General features: G+C 36.5%; 2 protein-coding genes across 2 annotated transcripts in view; one reads left to right on the top strand and one right to left on the bottom strand.

The window, feature by feature from the left end:
- The window catches only part of LOC128026464 (tumor-associated calcium signal transducer 2-like), a 39,965-nt gene that overhangs the window by 2,273 nt on the left and 22,420 nt on the right, over positions 1-15,272 (bottom strand). The gene's annotated exons all lie outside the window — the stretch shown is intronic.
- On the top strand, positions 8,343-11,752 carry LOC128026463 (epithelial cell adhesion molecule). The gene is made up of 10 exons (XM_052613642.1): positions 8,343-8,481; positions 9,306-9,375; positions 9,529-9,633; positions 9,908-10,166; positions 10,295-10,360; positions 10,451-10,514; positions 10,598-10,696; positions 10,774-10,974; positions 11,203-11,247; positions 11,348-11,752. The coding sequence occupies exons 2-9, from the start codon at positions 9,315-9,317 to the stop codon at positions 11,233-11,235; spliced, it is 888 nt and encodes a 295-aa protein (XP_052469602.1). The 5' UTR covers positions 8,343-8,481; positions 9,306-9,314; the 3' UTR covers positions 11,236-11,247; positions 11,348-11,752.

Genomic DNA, 15,272 nt, shown 5'->3' with positions numbered 1-15,272 from the left:
GATACTGTGTCTGATATTTTCTGGCTACACACTGCGTCACATTTTCAAATGTCCATGATTGCAGTTCTAAAGTGGCTTTAGTTGCTACAGAATCAGTAGACTTTGCTGGTCATTTGTCTTATTGTTAGCTGTCAGCAGTTCTGATATTTCCCCAATTTAACCTCATTATCTACACCTAAAAAAAAAAAAAAACTTTATAGAAGATTTCACTCTCAATAACCATCTACCATATAGATAAAGTGAAGTTTGTTACAGAACAAAGCTGAATCTATTCAAAAGCTCTATGATCACTTGGGTTTATCAAATTTTATTAAACGTTACATTTTTTATGTATTTCTAAATTATTTCTAGTCACCTTTAGTTGAAGATTTTTTCCCCGTCACTGTTATTTCCTAAACAAATAGCTAATATGGCTAGATAAAATAGCTAGATAAAAACTTTTATAGTTTCTATACACAATGGCTAATTTACATAGAATATGTAGGAGTTTAAGTTAACTGGTTAATATTTCTACTGTATTTATATTCATTGTAAGAGAGAGCACTAGATAAAACCATCTGATCATCATAATTTGAACATTTTTCTTTATCTGAAGAATCGAAGGCTTAACAACCAAAACTTAATTAAAAGACATCATACTCACTCAGAATTCACACAATCTGGAAACAAGATGGAATCTTATTTTCAGAGTTATTCTGAATTAACTTGTTAGTTCACTTTTGTCGCCCAATCCTCTCTTTCTCTCACTATCTATATATCTGTCTATCTATCTCCCTCTCTCATTTAAATAAACACATCCTCATTTCTTGGCTGCAGCTTCCTGTTAAGCTGTTCTGACCACAGACACTTTAGATTGGGTTTAGAAGAGCTCATCTGTGGTTTTAACATGTCACTAGTTTACTAAATTTATGCTTAACAAAACAGATGTTTGTGAAATACTTTGCCATCGAATTTTGTGTAAGACAAAATTTCTTACTGCCAAGTGTTCTGTATTTGCGATACCAAGACCTTTTTTTTTTTCTTCACTTTTTTTAAAACTTGACTGACTTTTGGCCACACAGCATCCTTCTCCAGACTTACTTCCCCTGATAGCACATGTACACATGAATGTCTATTTGACAGAAACCATAACATTATGAAGTGATGAGAATACTTTTATAACGACAAAAATAAGGACTTTATTCAACAATTTGTCTCTCTGAGTCACTCTGCATCACCATAGTGCCATTTTGGAGAATATCCCTGAGCACAAAAGCGTACATTTAACATAATAAAGTGTCTTTGGTGTTTTTAACTTTTCTATAAAACAAAACCAGAAATCAAGGGGTTATGATGTCACTGGCAGGTGACACAATGACATTATGGACACGGTCCATGACACTAGTTAAAATTCATTTAAATTGTCTCCGAAACATTTGGGATAATGTAAGTACACAAGTCAGCAAAATATATAGCACATACATTACATAAAATTGTACACTGTGCCTTTAAACTGTGGTTTTCACTTGAAGATCGGTGTTCACAGATTTGCTATGCTTTTGGCTGTATTTGTATGGAATTCAAACATTCTGTGTTTGAGAGTAAAACTAATTATTTTGTAATTAAAAAATAAAAGATTGCAAAAGAAGTATTCTTAAAGGGATTGTTCATCCAAAATAGAAAATTCTGCCATTTACTCACCCTCATGTCATTCCAAACCTGTATGAGTTGTAATCAAACAACTGGAGGCTCCCATTGACTTCCATGGTAGGAAAAGAAATACTAAGTCAATGGGAACCACCAACTGTTTGATTACCAGTAATCGTCAAAATATCATCTTTTATGTTCAACATAAGAAAGAAACTCATCCAGGTTTGGAACGGCATGAGGGTGAGCATGGGCGGACTGGCCATCTGGAGCACTGGGACTTTTCCTGGTGGTCTGCTGTCCAATGTGGGCCAGCCAACCCGGTACAAAAAAAAAAAATCATAATATTAGATCTCTTTTCTACACAAATTAATGAGTGAGTCAATCGCCCGGCCGACAAGGAGTGTGTTTTGTTTGAATGTGAGTGTTTTGCCCTCCCTCCCTGTTTAGTTTGGTCTACTCCATTGCGTATCTTAAATAACACACGACCTTTCACATCGTCTAATTTACACAGAGAGCGAGAGAGAGAGATTTATCCAGTACAGCGAATTTCTCTGAGCAGCAGGAGAGGCCACTGTGTACGTTCACTTAAAACTAGAGATGTTCCAATACCCTTTTTCTCTTCCCGATACCGAGTACTGATCCGTGATCCGATACCTGGGTGTGTATCTGTATATACAACTGTATATACTACTAGCCCTGTGTAAATTGCTAGAATAATTTTATTATTACAGTATTTTTATTATCTGACATGAATTTGACAGTAATATTATTTATTTTCATAAGCGAAAAAGAACTTCAAATGCAGCCAAAAATCTAACACCGCAAATTAAAAAAAGTATTTTAGTTTTACAATATAACTGTATAAAAAACTGCAACAAATAAGTCTAGGAATATAAAATAAATGATATATTAATCAGATAATCTCTTTACAACAAAACAAGCAACCGTCTAGGCATAATTATTATTATTAATAGAGATGTATTATTATTACTACATAGAGACAACGGTAGCTTAATATATTGTCATTTTACTCACGTTAACATTTATTTTGATGGGTTGCCATGAAGATCTTTGAGTTTATGATATGACAGTTTTCTCAAATGAAATGATAAATTCTCATGAAGTGACAGTCTATGAGTTCGTGTCCTCATATAGTGACACGTCAGAGACTACAAAACATGTGCGCCCATCACCCACAGAGATGTAAAATTTAATATTTAGGAGTAATATTTAAATAGTGTTTTGCAGTTAAATATTCACAGACACTAGTATTTATTGGGCTACAGTCTGGAGCCCCCCGCTTAGACTAACACGGAAGCGACTGAACACAGCTGCGGGTACCGAATATACTCTGGAGTAACTTTTGGTAACTTACTACCGGTACTACAGAGATGATGGTATCATCACATTTTAACATTTTCAGCACCAACTTGGTAGTGAAGTGGCAGTACTTGTGGCATCCCTAGTCGCCGTTTTACTGTCTGGTTTGTCCAGTCTGAAATAATGCTAAACAGCGGACACACTGCTAACCACTGATCTATAATTTAGAAGCGGCTTCACTGTCTGTTGGCAGTTTAGAACACGATGAGCGATCCAGTCATATATAGATCAGTGCTGTTAATGCGTTTTCATTTCTGCTTCGCTGCTCTAAACAAGGGTTGCTTGTGGCAACACAGCACAACTTCCTGTGTTTGCAATGCATTCTGAGCAGCGAAGAAGAATAGTGCAGCCATTAGGCTGCGGCAAAGCTAGCGGTCATGTCTTGTTTAAGAAAATGGTATTGGATCGGTATATTGGTTCATGTACTCGCCGATGCCGATGCCAGACTTTTTTGTGGTATCAGTGATATTTCCGATACTAATATCAGAATCGGAACAACTGTACTTAAAAAACTTACGAGAATACTTTCAGAGACAACTATTTTGAGATAATTGTGTGTGTGTTCATTCAGAATTTATGATGCGATAAAGATGAATTAATTATGTGTATGGGCATTGTCTGAACGAGTGTGCATAAGCTCAGAACGCGCGAATTGTTTAAAATGCTTGAATCAACTACGATCCGTTTCACCCCTTCAAGCGAGAGAACAACGCAAATCAAGTTAGGGGATATATTTTGGAGTCCTACTGGAAAACGTCGGGCTAGCGATTGTATGAGCGCTGCACCTCAGATCTATCCAGTTTGTGAACCGTTTTCCACACTGGTTTCGTTCAACAAAATAAATGATTAATTTAAAAGATTGACTCAAAAGAATCATCTGTTCACTAATCGGATCATGAACTTTTCATGATCATGAAAATTACCGAGCCAAATATTATCTATTATTGAACACCTCGAATGAATAAAGACTTCAAGTTCATCTGTAAAGCACATAAAGCTATCGTTTGACTTTATAAACTTCAATTCGATGTATGATTCGTATGGATCTGTTAACTGAATGCAAAATGTGAGTTCTGGGAGATGTTTTGTGTCGTGATGAGCATGTATCGCTAACTAGGAGCCGCTAAATGAACAGCTGCTGCACGCTGGCTTTTTTGTTTTTTGTTTCAACGGAGCATCAGTTGCCCTATTGGTTAAAATCCCCAAACTGTATACTTAAATACTAAATTAATAAATTAAATCAAAACAGGGGCAGATGTGTTATGATGTCGTGGGCTGCTGTGGGCCAGAAAGTCCAGGGCCACTTTATGGTCCCAGTCCGCCCCTGAGGGTGAGTAAACAACAGAATTTTCATTTTTGGGTGAACTATCCCTTTAAGGCTCAAAAAATAAAGAAATTTCTAACAGTTATGTGAAGTGCGTATAAATCGTTGAAAGTCTTTATTTTTCTTTGTGCACTTCAAACACTTCAACATGTCTTTTCAGTCAACTGAAAATTTTGCTTGCTAGTAAAGCTGTATATCAGTGGCCGATCTTTACACACCAGGATGAAAGGCCTTTTTCTATTGGTCACTCTCAGTTAAAGTCACAGTTAGACCACGCCCACTACATTTGCCCAGATTCCCCGCCACTGCTGCCACAGTCTGACAGAAGAGCCAGGAGGTTGTATCATTGCGAGCAACAGGTTGTGTACTGGTAACTTAACATCTTAAAAAGTAACAAGTGAACTTAATTATTCTCTCGTGCTGTAACATCTAAATATGTAATGCTAGCTAGTACCATTGTAGATTTTATTAGCCAACATTATAGCTAGCTTCCAAGTGTCAGGCCAATATTTTCAGAGAATATCGATTATTATAGCTCCAGTGACATGAGGTGAGTAAAGCACATCAAATCACTAGCCTATTTGGCAGATTATGATTCATAACCACTGTAGCCTTGCAGAGACTTTTCTTTGAAGACCTTTTAATGAACTAACTTCCACATTTCAATATGCCCCTGACTTCTAAGGGGAGTTTTTATTTGTGACTACTCCAAACAGCCTAGAACATCACGTTTTTCTTTTCTGTTTGCAGGAAGATTTGGTGTTGATAGAGGAGGCAATATCTTCGACCCGATGCAACATCATCCAATGTTGCAATAAACTTTAGGGGGTACAGAATCTAAAGCTGAAATGAACATAGTCAATTATCAATTTCTATTTTGCTAAATTTGTCCTGGGTGGTGATTTTCAAAGCGGATAAAAAATTATAACTATAATGTATGGGGGAAGAGCACTTCGACCTCAGCTCAGTAATATCATCACAATATCAAAACTCCTCACGTTGGTTGTATTGATGGAAGTTAGAGACAGAGAGGGGGCGAGGGAGTTTTCAGGAGTGATGATATTACTGCACCGAGGTCGAAGTGCTGCAAAGTGCTCTTCCGCCATACATTATAGTCTTCATTTTTATCCATTAAGGAAATTGCCACTGTTTATTTTGTGTCATCATACTTACTCGTGTAACTACTCATGTAACTGTCTTTCAATAGGGAAAACATTTGTGTTTGGTAGCTTCTAAATTCATCCCTGTTTGGATCCTAAGGAATGAACGGTGCTAAGTTAAACACCAACATAGTGGCGCCGTGCGTTACAGCGATTGAGTGCACGCACTGAGACGGGAGAGGTACGTGTCAACTCATCTAAGTTGAGGGCAGAACATAGTGGAATATAGAAAAATGGTGGCATTTTTCCTTTTAAGGAGCTGATGAATCAGTTAATTGAACCTAAATATCCAAATGAATCGTTTCACAGAAGTGAATCTGACTTTGCATCACTAACACGGATCACAAAAAAAGAGTTTGTAACATCACAAGATGGAAGGAGCGTATACTTCACAAAAAGCGATGTGAGTCTTTTTATATGGGTATCTGCGCATAGGTTTAATCAGAAGTCCAATGATTTAGAGCACTGCCAAGTATGAGTATTTTGGGATATGGGTCCCCGGTGGCCATTTTTGAAGTCTGAGGTGTATGCTGGGTATTGTAGTTCCCTGACCTGAAAGTCTATAGCGCTTGAGTGAAGTATTAGTTAAATGTGTTCAGTTGAACACCTTTGTAAAAAAAAAAAAAAAAAAAAAAAAAACTTATTAAAACAATTTTAGACTAAATGATAATATTCAATAATAATACAATATAAATAAATATGCTAAAACAGACTTGAAGTGTAGGCTATGTTGTAATTTTTTTATGTTGTCATGTGAAGCATTAGGAATCGTGTATTTCTCAGAACAAATAATTGTCTTTTATCTTTAGAAAAAGCCAGTCAGGTCCTGCTGCTGGTGTCTGAATATCCAGTCGGTCTTCATCATGAAATTATGAACCCGTCATCACTGCATTCTGGAGGATGTGCGTTGTGTTAGACAGGGTGTTTCGTGACCTGAAGGGGTTTGTTTGTTGAGTTCTCTGTCTCTGCATATTGAGTGTGACTGGTATTTTTAGACTGGTAGCTCATGCCTATTTCATCATAAACTATGTAAGCAGGGCATTGTAATAATAGGTTAAAAGTATACTTTTATATACTAGAAAATGGGCCAATTTAGTCCCAAGGAGTTTTGAAATAGCACACTTACAAGTATACTACTAGTACACTGATATTTGCTTACTCACTACATAAAGTAAACGTAAAACTATATATACTTGAACTTTACTTAAGTATACTTTATTAAATAACTTAAAGTATACTTCTTTTTGATAGGGGAGGTCAAGTCATTCAGCTACTTTTACTCATTTTATTCCAACACAAATTATTTGTCCACAGAAATAAATAAAACTTCAACTTATTTAATGCTCATTAATGCTTAAAATTTCTCCATATCTTTCATAAATATATTTTTTTAAGATAAAAAAAATTCCCTTATTGCCATTTGCTCTGAGCCACGGGTTTGTTTTACAAAAAAGAAAATAGTGATGAGTGGGCACATGCTGGGGCACTTGTGAAGGGGGGGGTAAACGATGACGATTCTCGGGGCCCATGACTAAGAGGGGGCCCAGAGAAGCCCCCAATAAAATTGTGGTGCTAAAAAGAAAATATTTGATAGTAAAAATTATTAACTTTATATTATTCTATTTGCTGTTTCCTGGTGTCAAAAAATTTATTTGTTTAGGAAACACAAACTTCCGTGGGCCCCTCTCCCCCTCTCGATTATCATAAAATGGTTTAGTCCGCCCAAATTGTATCCAGTAACCAAGGCAACACAATAGCGCCGGCAGATTCAACTTGACAGAGGATGTGAAAATGCCTCAAAAATCTGGAAGTCAAAAACGAAAAGAAAAAAAATAAGAGAAGTGAAAGAGGCAAAGGGTCGACAGTATGTTGCCCAATATTTCACAAGAAAAGGTGGGTTTGTAAGTAGGCCTAAATTGTCACGGGATCGCCCGTGACAATGATCGTAGCCTACGGCACTTTTCTGTGCGTACGCACGCTTTGTACATGAGGACCTGGGTCTCTACGGTAGCATTTTTCGATAAGTTAGCACGTTTCGATAGAGCAGGGTGCAGCGGGTGCACGGCTCACATGCAGCCGGTGTCAGCATCTTTGTACGAGGCGGCGCCCACTTTCAGCACCCTGCTGCGATCCACGCTGTTGCACCTGTCTCGCAAGCAGTCTAACTTCATGAACTCGAACTATCAGCTGTTTGTGAGGTTTCAGTGCCTCTCTTGAAGATGATGTGGAGTTGTATTACTACATTGTCCCCTATATTGTCAAATACAGCATGATTCATCTCTGCCAACCATCTTCACATAATACTTTCACATTATCTGATCCAGACCGTCGGCAAAACTCAATTTAAACAGCGCAAAATGACTGCCTGTGGACGTTATAGATAGAAATGATTATATTTCTGTTTTTATTCACACAATAAATATTTAAACTAGTTTTAATGAAAATTCGTGTAGTTTTAGGAAAAGTCAGGGAGCAGCAAGGCTTTGTGATTTATTTAGACAAAGTTACTATAATATAAATATATGTGAATACACTATATGACACATGTACAGCTATGCACAGTATATACATTATACAGTACTGAAGTAGTGCAGTATTACAGAGGACAAATTACAGGTGTGGATGGACATGGGATGGAGTTCAATTGTCTGATTGACTTAAATATATGAGAATGATAGTCAAAATACCATAAAAGAGCATGATTTTATGTAAATTAATATGAAAAAACTCTCAGCTGTGTTGGGGGCCCTGTCAAGATTCTTTTCATGGGGCCCAAAATCCTCAGCAGCGCCCCTGGGCACATGGCACAACCACAGCACTCTGAGTAGAGCTACTGGAGAAGTAGCATATGCCATGTGACCAGAAGTCTGCTAGAGTCAAGTTTTAAAAGAGTGAAAAAACGTCTCAGTATCAGAGAGAGTTGGGTGACAAGAGTGACCTAGAGCATAGAATTACATTTCATCTTTTTCCAGATTGTGTGAATTCTGGGTGAGTGTATTGTCTTTTAATTAAGTTTTGGTTGTTAAGCTGATTCTTAAGATAAAGAAAAATGTTCAACGTATGATTGGATGGTTTTATCTAGTGCTCTTTTAATGACCTGTTTACAAATATTAACCAGTTATTAGCATATGTGTAATAATAGTAAAAATAAAAGGTTTTATCTAGACATTTCATCTAGCCGTATTAGCTATTTGTTTAAGAAATAAAACTGAGAAAAAAAATATTGAACTAAAGGTGACTAATAATAATTTATAAATACATTAAAACTGTAACACATAAATCTAGCATTTAATAAAATTTGATGAACCTAAGTGACTATAGAGCTTTTGAATAGATTCAGTAACACAAATTTCACTTAAACTATATGTGAGATGGTTATATCCTGGTGAGTGAAGTTTTTTTTTTTAGATGTAGAGAAATAGCTAGGTTTAATTGTGGAAATATCAGAACTGCTGACAACTAACAATAGGACATGAAAATGTGACGCAGTGTGTTGCAAGAAAATATCAGACACAGTATCACCGCAGGACAACTTATAAGAGCATCATCCAGTGAACATATTGAGAAAAAGTTATCACATACTTTCATTTAAACGTGAACAAAGAAGACAGACACCTGTTGAGAATATCAGCAGGATCTATTCATTGTTAAGCTAGAGAATCCACAAAAGGTGGAATAACTCTTTCTGGTTGGACTTTAGTGTTTAAAGACTAGTTGAATTGCACAGAGATTCTGGAGATTAACACATCAGTTCCTCTAACGGAGTGATTTTTTAAGGCGAAACAGAACTGTTTTTTGGTGCTGTTTTTCAGTTCTTATCCATGATGAAGGTTTTGATCGGCTTGTTTGTTGTGGTGTTAGTGGATGTGGTCGCTTCACAATGTAAGTAATGGCTATTTTATCTATTATTAAAACATAAGCTGTTCAAACATGCCTTACAAAGCATATACCCTACTATCTACCAAATACAATTTAAGTGTATTTAAAAAAAAAAAAAATCATGAAATCTCTCTGTCTCTCTCTTTATTCCAACAGGTCCTAATTGTGACACCATGAAATGGGCCAAATGTGATGGAACACCATGCCAGTGCAATCTTCAGTTTTCTCCTTCATACTGGCAAAAGATTGATTGTACAAAATGTAAGTTTTCTTTTATATTTGCTCTCAAAGTTGTTAATTTGGTAATAATAGTTTTACTGGTAGTTTTTTATTTTTATTTTTTGGCCTAATTTACTTAAATGTTAGCGAATTTGGTTTTAAAAGATTGCACCAGTCTCCCAGTGTGCTTTAGAGAAATTGTGGTATTCACCTAAGCTTAGTGAGCCCCAACTTCCATAGTTCATACCAACAAGCCAGGCAATTTGTTCCTCCCATCAAGTGTAGTAAGTGTCTTCAATTCTCCCTATACCTACAGTGATTCCCAAGTGCTTCCTCATGAAAGCAGAGATGTATCGTGCCAGGAACAACCTAACCACAAGATCCATTGGTGGGAAACCTGTAGAAAGTGCCTTTGTGGACAATGATGGCATCTATGACCCAGAGTGTGAGAGCAATGGAAAGTTCAAGGCAATCCAGTGTAACGGCACTGAAGTGTGCTGGTGTGTGAACAGTGCTGGTGTGCGCAGAAGTGACAAGAGAGACAAGAACATCAAGTGTGATCCTGTGGAGACCTAGTGAGTGTTGTATTAACCGCTGTTAACAGGGTGTTTTTCTGACTGACGCATGTGGTTTGAATGGTACTGCTATTTGTGGAAGGAAGCAAGACTAGTGAATTCTGACAATACCATGTTTTCTTCTCTAGTTGGGTTCGCCTGGAGCTGAAGCATAAAGATGGTCCTGTTGCTCTTGATGCTACCAAACTGAAGATGTATGTCACAATTGATATCTAATGTCTCGTGGGACCATGAGAAATCTGAAGTTCTGCTTATGATGTTCTACTGATGTTACTCTCTTACAGTGGGATTGAGAATGCTTTGCTGGAACGTTACAAGTTGCATAAGAAATTTGTGTCTGAGGTTCAGGTAAGAATTTACTGATGTTATCGAACCCCTCACCTTGGTGCTTGCAGTACAGAACCTAACACGACCCACTTCCTCTTTTCCAGTATGACAAAGATGGTCGTCTCATTGTTGTGGATGTCAAAAAGGATATAGGGGAACGCGTTACAGACCTGTCCCTCATGACTTATTACATGGAGAAGGACGTGAGTGTCATTCCTTATTTTCAAATCAGGTGTTATGTTGTAACTTGATTATGTAAAAATTAATTTGTCTCTTGTAGATCAAAATTACACCCCTCTTTTATGATGACCGTAAACCATTTGAAGTCAGTGTTGAGGGAACAAAGGTGTCCATGGAGAACATCCTGGTGTACTATGTAGATGAAGTGGCACCCACCTTCACCATGCAAAAGCTGTCTGGTGGCATCATTGCTGTCATTGTGGTGGTCAGCTTGATTGTGATTGCAGGACTTCTGGTTCTGGTAAGTGCCATATAATCAAGTTTCATATAAGTCGAGTCAAGTAATGTAACCTTTATTTGTAAAGTGCTTTATACACTACTGGTTGTGTCAAAGCATCTTTACAGTGTCAAATGGGGAAATAGTTTGTAATTGATGCAAGAAGACAATACTTTTTTGCAGCTAAAGTCAGTTCATTGAAGATTTAACTTGATGGATGCTCGTCTTAACTGCATTTCCTCCTCTATTTAGTTCTTCCTCGCCCGGAGACAGAAGGCCCAGTAAAGTAAAACACAAGTTAGTTCTCATTTATTTCAGTATGGTCCAAACTTTGTGGGTACTTCAACAATAGAATGCAAACTTTTGTGTTATAACACATTTCCTTGTGTATTTGCAGGCCAGAGAGATGGAGAGCATGTCTTAAAGCTATTAATAATGACATACTTGAGAATGGAATTCTCAATTTGTCAATCAGAATTTATGGAATGAAATTTGAACAGATTGAATGGAAGCATTAATATATGAATGGGACTCTGAATATATGGATTGAAAGTCTGAATATATAGAATGACAGTTTGAATGTATGGAATAAAAGTCTGAATATATGGAATGGAATTTTGAATATGTGAAATGAAACTTGAATTTGAATTAAAGACTGAATATATAGAAGGAAACTTGAATGATAATAAATGAAAGTCTGAAAATATGGAATGGAATTTTGAATATATTGACAAAGTTTGAATATATTGAATAAAACAAATAGTTTAGTTTTATATGTATTAACATATACGTGTATACGTAAATAAACATGTAAACATAATTATAAAAAAAGCAATTTCTGTCATTGTTCATCCACTCACAAGTTGTCCCAAACCTACAGTTTATTATTTTCTTTCTTGTGCTGAACACAAAAGAAGATATTTTGCAGAAGCTGATAACCAAACAGTTGCTGGTTCACATTGTGTTTGATAGTAGTGGGGGGGGGGGGGGGGGGTACTCTGCATATCACTGTGAACCAGCAAGTGTTTGGTTTTCCACCTTCTTCAAAATAGAGTTTATGTTTAGCAGAAGAAGAAAACTCATTCAGGTTTAAAACTATTTTTGTGTGGGTACGTGAAGATATAAAAAAAACAAAACACCAACCTAAACACTTACCTTTAAATTTTTGGGTGAATTATTCCTTTAATGTTAATAAAACACCAAACACACAGAAAAAAAAATCACTCAATACTCTGGACTGAAAAACTTTAAGACTGTTGCTTTACTAGGATCAATGTATATTGTGTTTTATTTAGTGGTGGGCATAGATAAAAAAATTTTTTTAATCTAGATTAATCTAACTGTAATCTTGGAATTAATCTAGATTAAAATGGCTCATTTGAATTCTGCCGAAGGCATTCAGAATACGTGTACCACCCAAATAAAATAATGACTAAAAGTAAGTCTTTTAGAACGGGTTTCTCAAGCTAGGTGGTGTATTAGACTAGGAGCTCATCTCCTGTTTCCAAAATGCATCACAAACTGCTTGAAAAAGCTGTAAATGAATTCCACATTGCACAAGGTGCAAACAAGTTTACACTTGTTTCACACATACTCGTATTTTTTTACACACCCATGTTAACAGATTCCATTGTTCACACGGTTGCGGTCCATCAGTGCGTTCCAGGAGCGATGCGTCTGCCGCAGTGCAGCGATCGTTTACGGATTATGTGTGAAACATGCGTGCTTCTTGTTGAGGTTTCCATTGGGAAGCTTTTTTTTTTTTTAAATTCCTGAAGCAAACCTGGTAATTTCACAAACTAAGCTTGATGACGTCAGCAACCTGTCTGACAGATGTAAATCTTCTAAGTAGCTGTGCGTGCAAACTGCCATCGTTAATCTTGCAGAGACGGCGAGCTTGAGCGGGGAGTTCTTTGTCGTGAGTGAGCAGGAGTAAGTATTCTGATTAATTATTTTGTATAGTATTTTAAAATGTAACGCCAGTACGCCATATTAAGTTAATTGCCTGTGAGCTTCTCCTCCTGTCTGTACGGTAATGCGACAGAGAGCCGAGTGGTTATGACGCAATCGTCAGCCTATTTTTACAAAAACTGTTTCTACGGGGCCATAATGTAACATAGAAGGTAACGGAGCCCTATATACATTGTCGTGTATCTTTAGAAATAAATAATGGACAAACGGAGTCTTTAAATGCCTCAGATGTAAAGTTATTCGCTGTCAAAGTGACGCCAAAATGAATGGGAGTCAATGGGAATGCTAACGCAAGGGAAGTTCTGCTACAAGATGGCGGCACCCTGCCGACTTCAACTTCCGGTCGACTTCCTTGCCACCTGATACATACAAGTTTAAAGACTCGTTCTCGCCCCCTACAGATTTGGATAGGTATACATCTGCACTAAAATATCAAGGTGAAAGTCATCATAGCTCGCCTAGTATAGACCCAGCTCTCAACACAACTTTGAGAATAGATTAATGGCGATATTGTTTTTATCGCCCGATAAGAGTCTTACGTTAACGCAGCACGTTAACGCCGATAACGGCCCACCACTAGTTTTATTTTTATTTGTTCATTCAAATTTTTTGAATTCTCCTGCTAAATATTATGGCACCTGAAAATAAAACACTTTATTTTTATATGTGTATTATGTGAATGTGTAATGTGTAACTTTGTTCTACTTTGTTCTAACAATCCCCCCAACCATCACCCACCAAATTACCATAATTTCCTGAATCGCATGCCATGATATATATATATATATATATATATATATATATATATATATATATATATATATATATATGCAACATACCATAAAAATGTTGTCAGATATAAAGAGTTGTCAGGTTCAGGTTACTCCATGGGCAGTAAAAAATAGGAAAAAACTAAAACTAACCTAATTATATTTCAGCTAAATTATAAGCATCTAAGATCCATATAGAAATACACTTCCTGTATATTATGCAAATCGAACCAAATACTTTGTGTTATAAATTTGTGATGCTTATCCACCATGGGGCTGTCATGAGCTGTTAAATTATAAACCAAGGGCTGATTGTAGTCCCAGCTTATCCCTTATAATAATAATAAAAAAATTGGTAAGAGGTAAAGGTACCCTCGCTCTTTATTGTCGCAGACTTTATTTTACACCCGGAGGCAAGTTAAATCCCAATGGGAGTAGTTCACTTACTAGGAGAGAGAAACATAATCATAGGAATATCTGGGTGTTCCCTATTTTGCTGGTTTAGGATGTCTCAGGTGATGAGATGGGTCATTATGCTTTGTACCAGGAAAGACAAAGTGTTGTAACTTGGGCAGTGTCCATAAGGAAGTTAAGTCGCACACCTTCCGAATCCTGAGAAGGACACGCTAAATCTGTGTACTAATGTCCGCCTTATAGGACAACCAGCCGTCAGTGAGATATGCTGTAAGTACTGATTTCAATTTATCATTTTGCTTGTCAGGTTCCTTTACAGTAAAAGTGAAATTTGTTGGCTTGTTTCTGTAAAAGTGCTGATCACTGAATCTGTCGAATAAGATTTAGAATTGATCTCTCATGATTCATTTTAAGATTACAATTACAGAATTGAGCAAATAACAGTTTACTCTAATCATACAATGATTCCAGATGATACACTTGAGCTATTTGTATTCTGGATGTGTATGTTCTGAAAGCTGAGAAAACTCAATTTGATATATTGTTGTGGACAGTCTGAAAGATTAATAAATAGACATATTGCAATTATCCTAAACTTGGGTAAAAAGGGATAATTTCAATTCCAATCTGTAATGGTAAATATTTATTTTGGGTTATGATATTCAGCTATGATGTGATGTTGAGAAGGATATTCTTTCCAGTAAATTCTATATGTAATTTGATTCGGATGCACCTCATGGATTTCTATACAGTAGATTCCATTAGACAGACAATGACTGAATCTGACCCACATGGAAGTAAAACATTCAGCACGTAACCCAGTCAGAGATCTGGGTTTATTGTCATCATTTTTCCTATTCAGGACATTATCCATGTTGACTTCAGTTACCAAACTTGAGAAACTCTTTGTTTCACACTTTTCTCAATGATTCCAGTCATTATTTGTAACAGAACATTCCAAAGTACAACTTTAGGGATCCGTGCTATAATCAGAAATGCTATAATCTTGAAATTTACTTTGTAAAGTAAAAGCAGAGAAAGTTGACGATGGATATCGGAGATGACAAAATGATAGTATACACTAAATGACTTCTAGAGAACGATTTGTTTCTTTGAGTCTAATAAAGTTATTTGTTTGGTGGAATGAGTACCGTACGTTCTTTTGAG

This window comes from Carassius gibelio, chromosome A13 (assembly GCF_023724105.1).
Source record: "Carassius gibelio isolate Cgi1373 ecotype wild population from Czech Republic chromosome A13, carGib1.2-hapl.c, whole genome shotgun sequence".
Classification (NCBI taxonomy): Eukaryota; Metazoa; Chordata; class Actinopteri; order Cypriniformes; family Cyprinidae; genus Carassius; species Carassius gibelio.
Note: the sequence above shows the minus strand (reverse complement) of the source record. Positions and strands in the feature narration are given on the sequence as shown.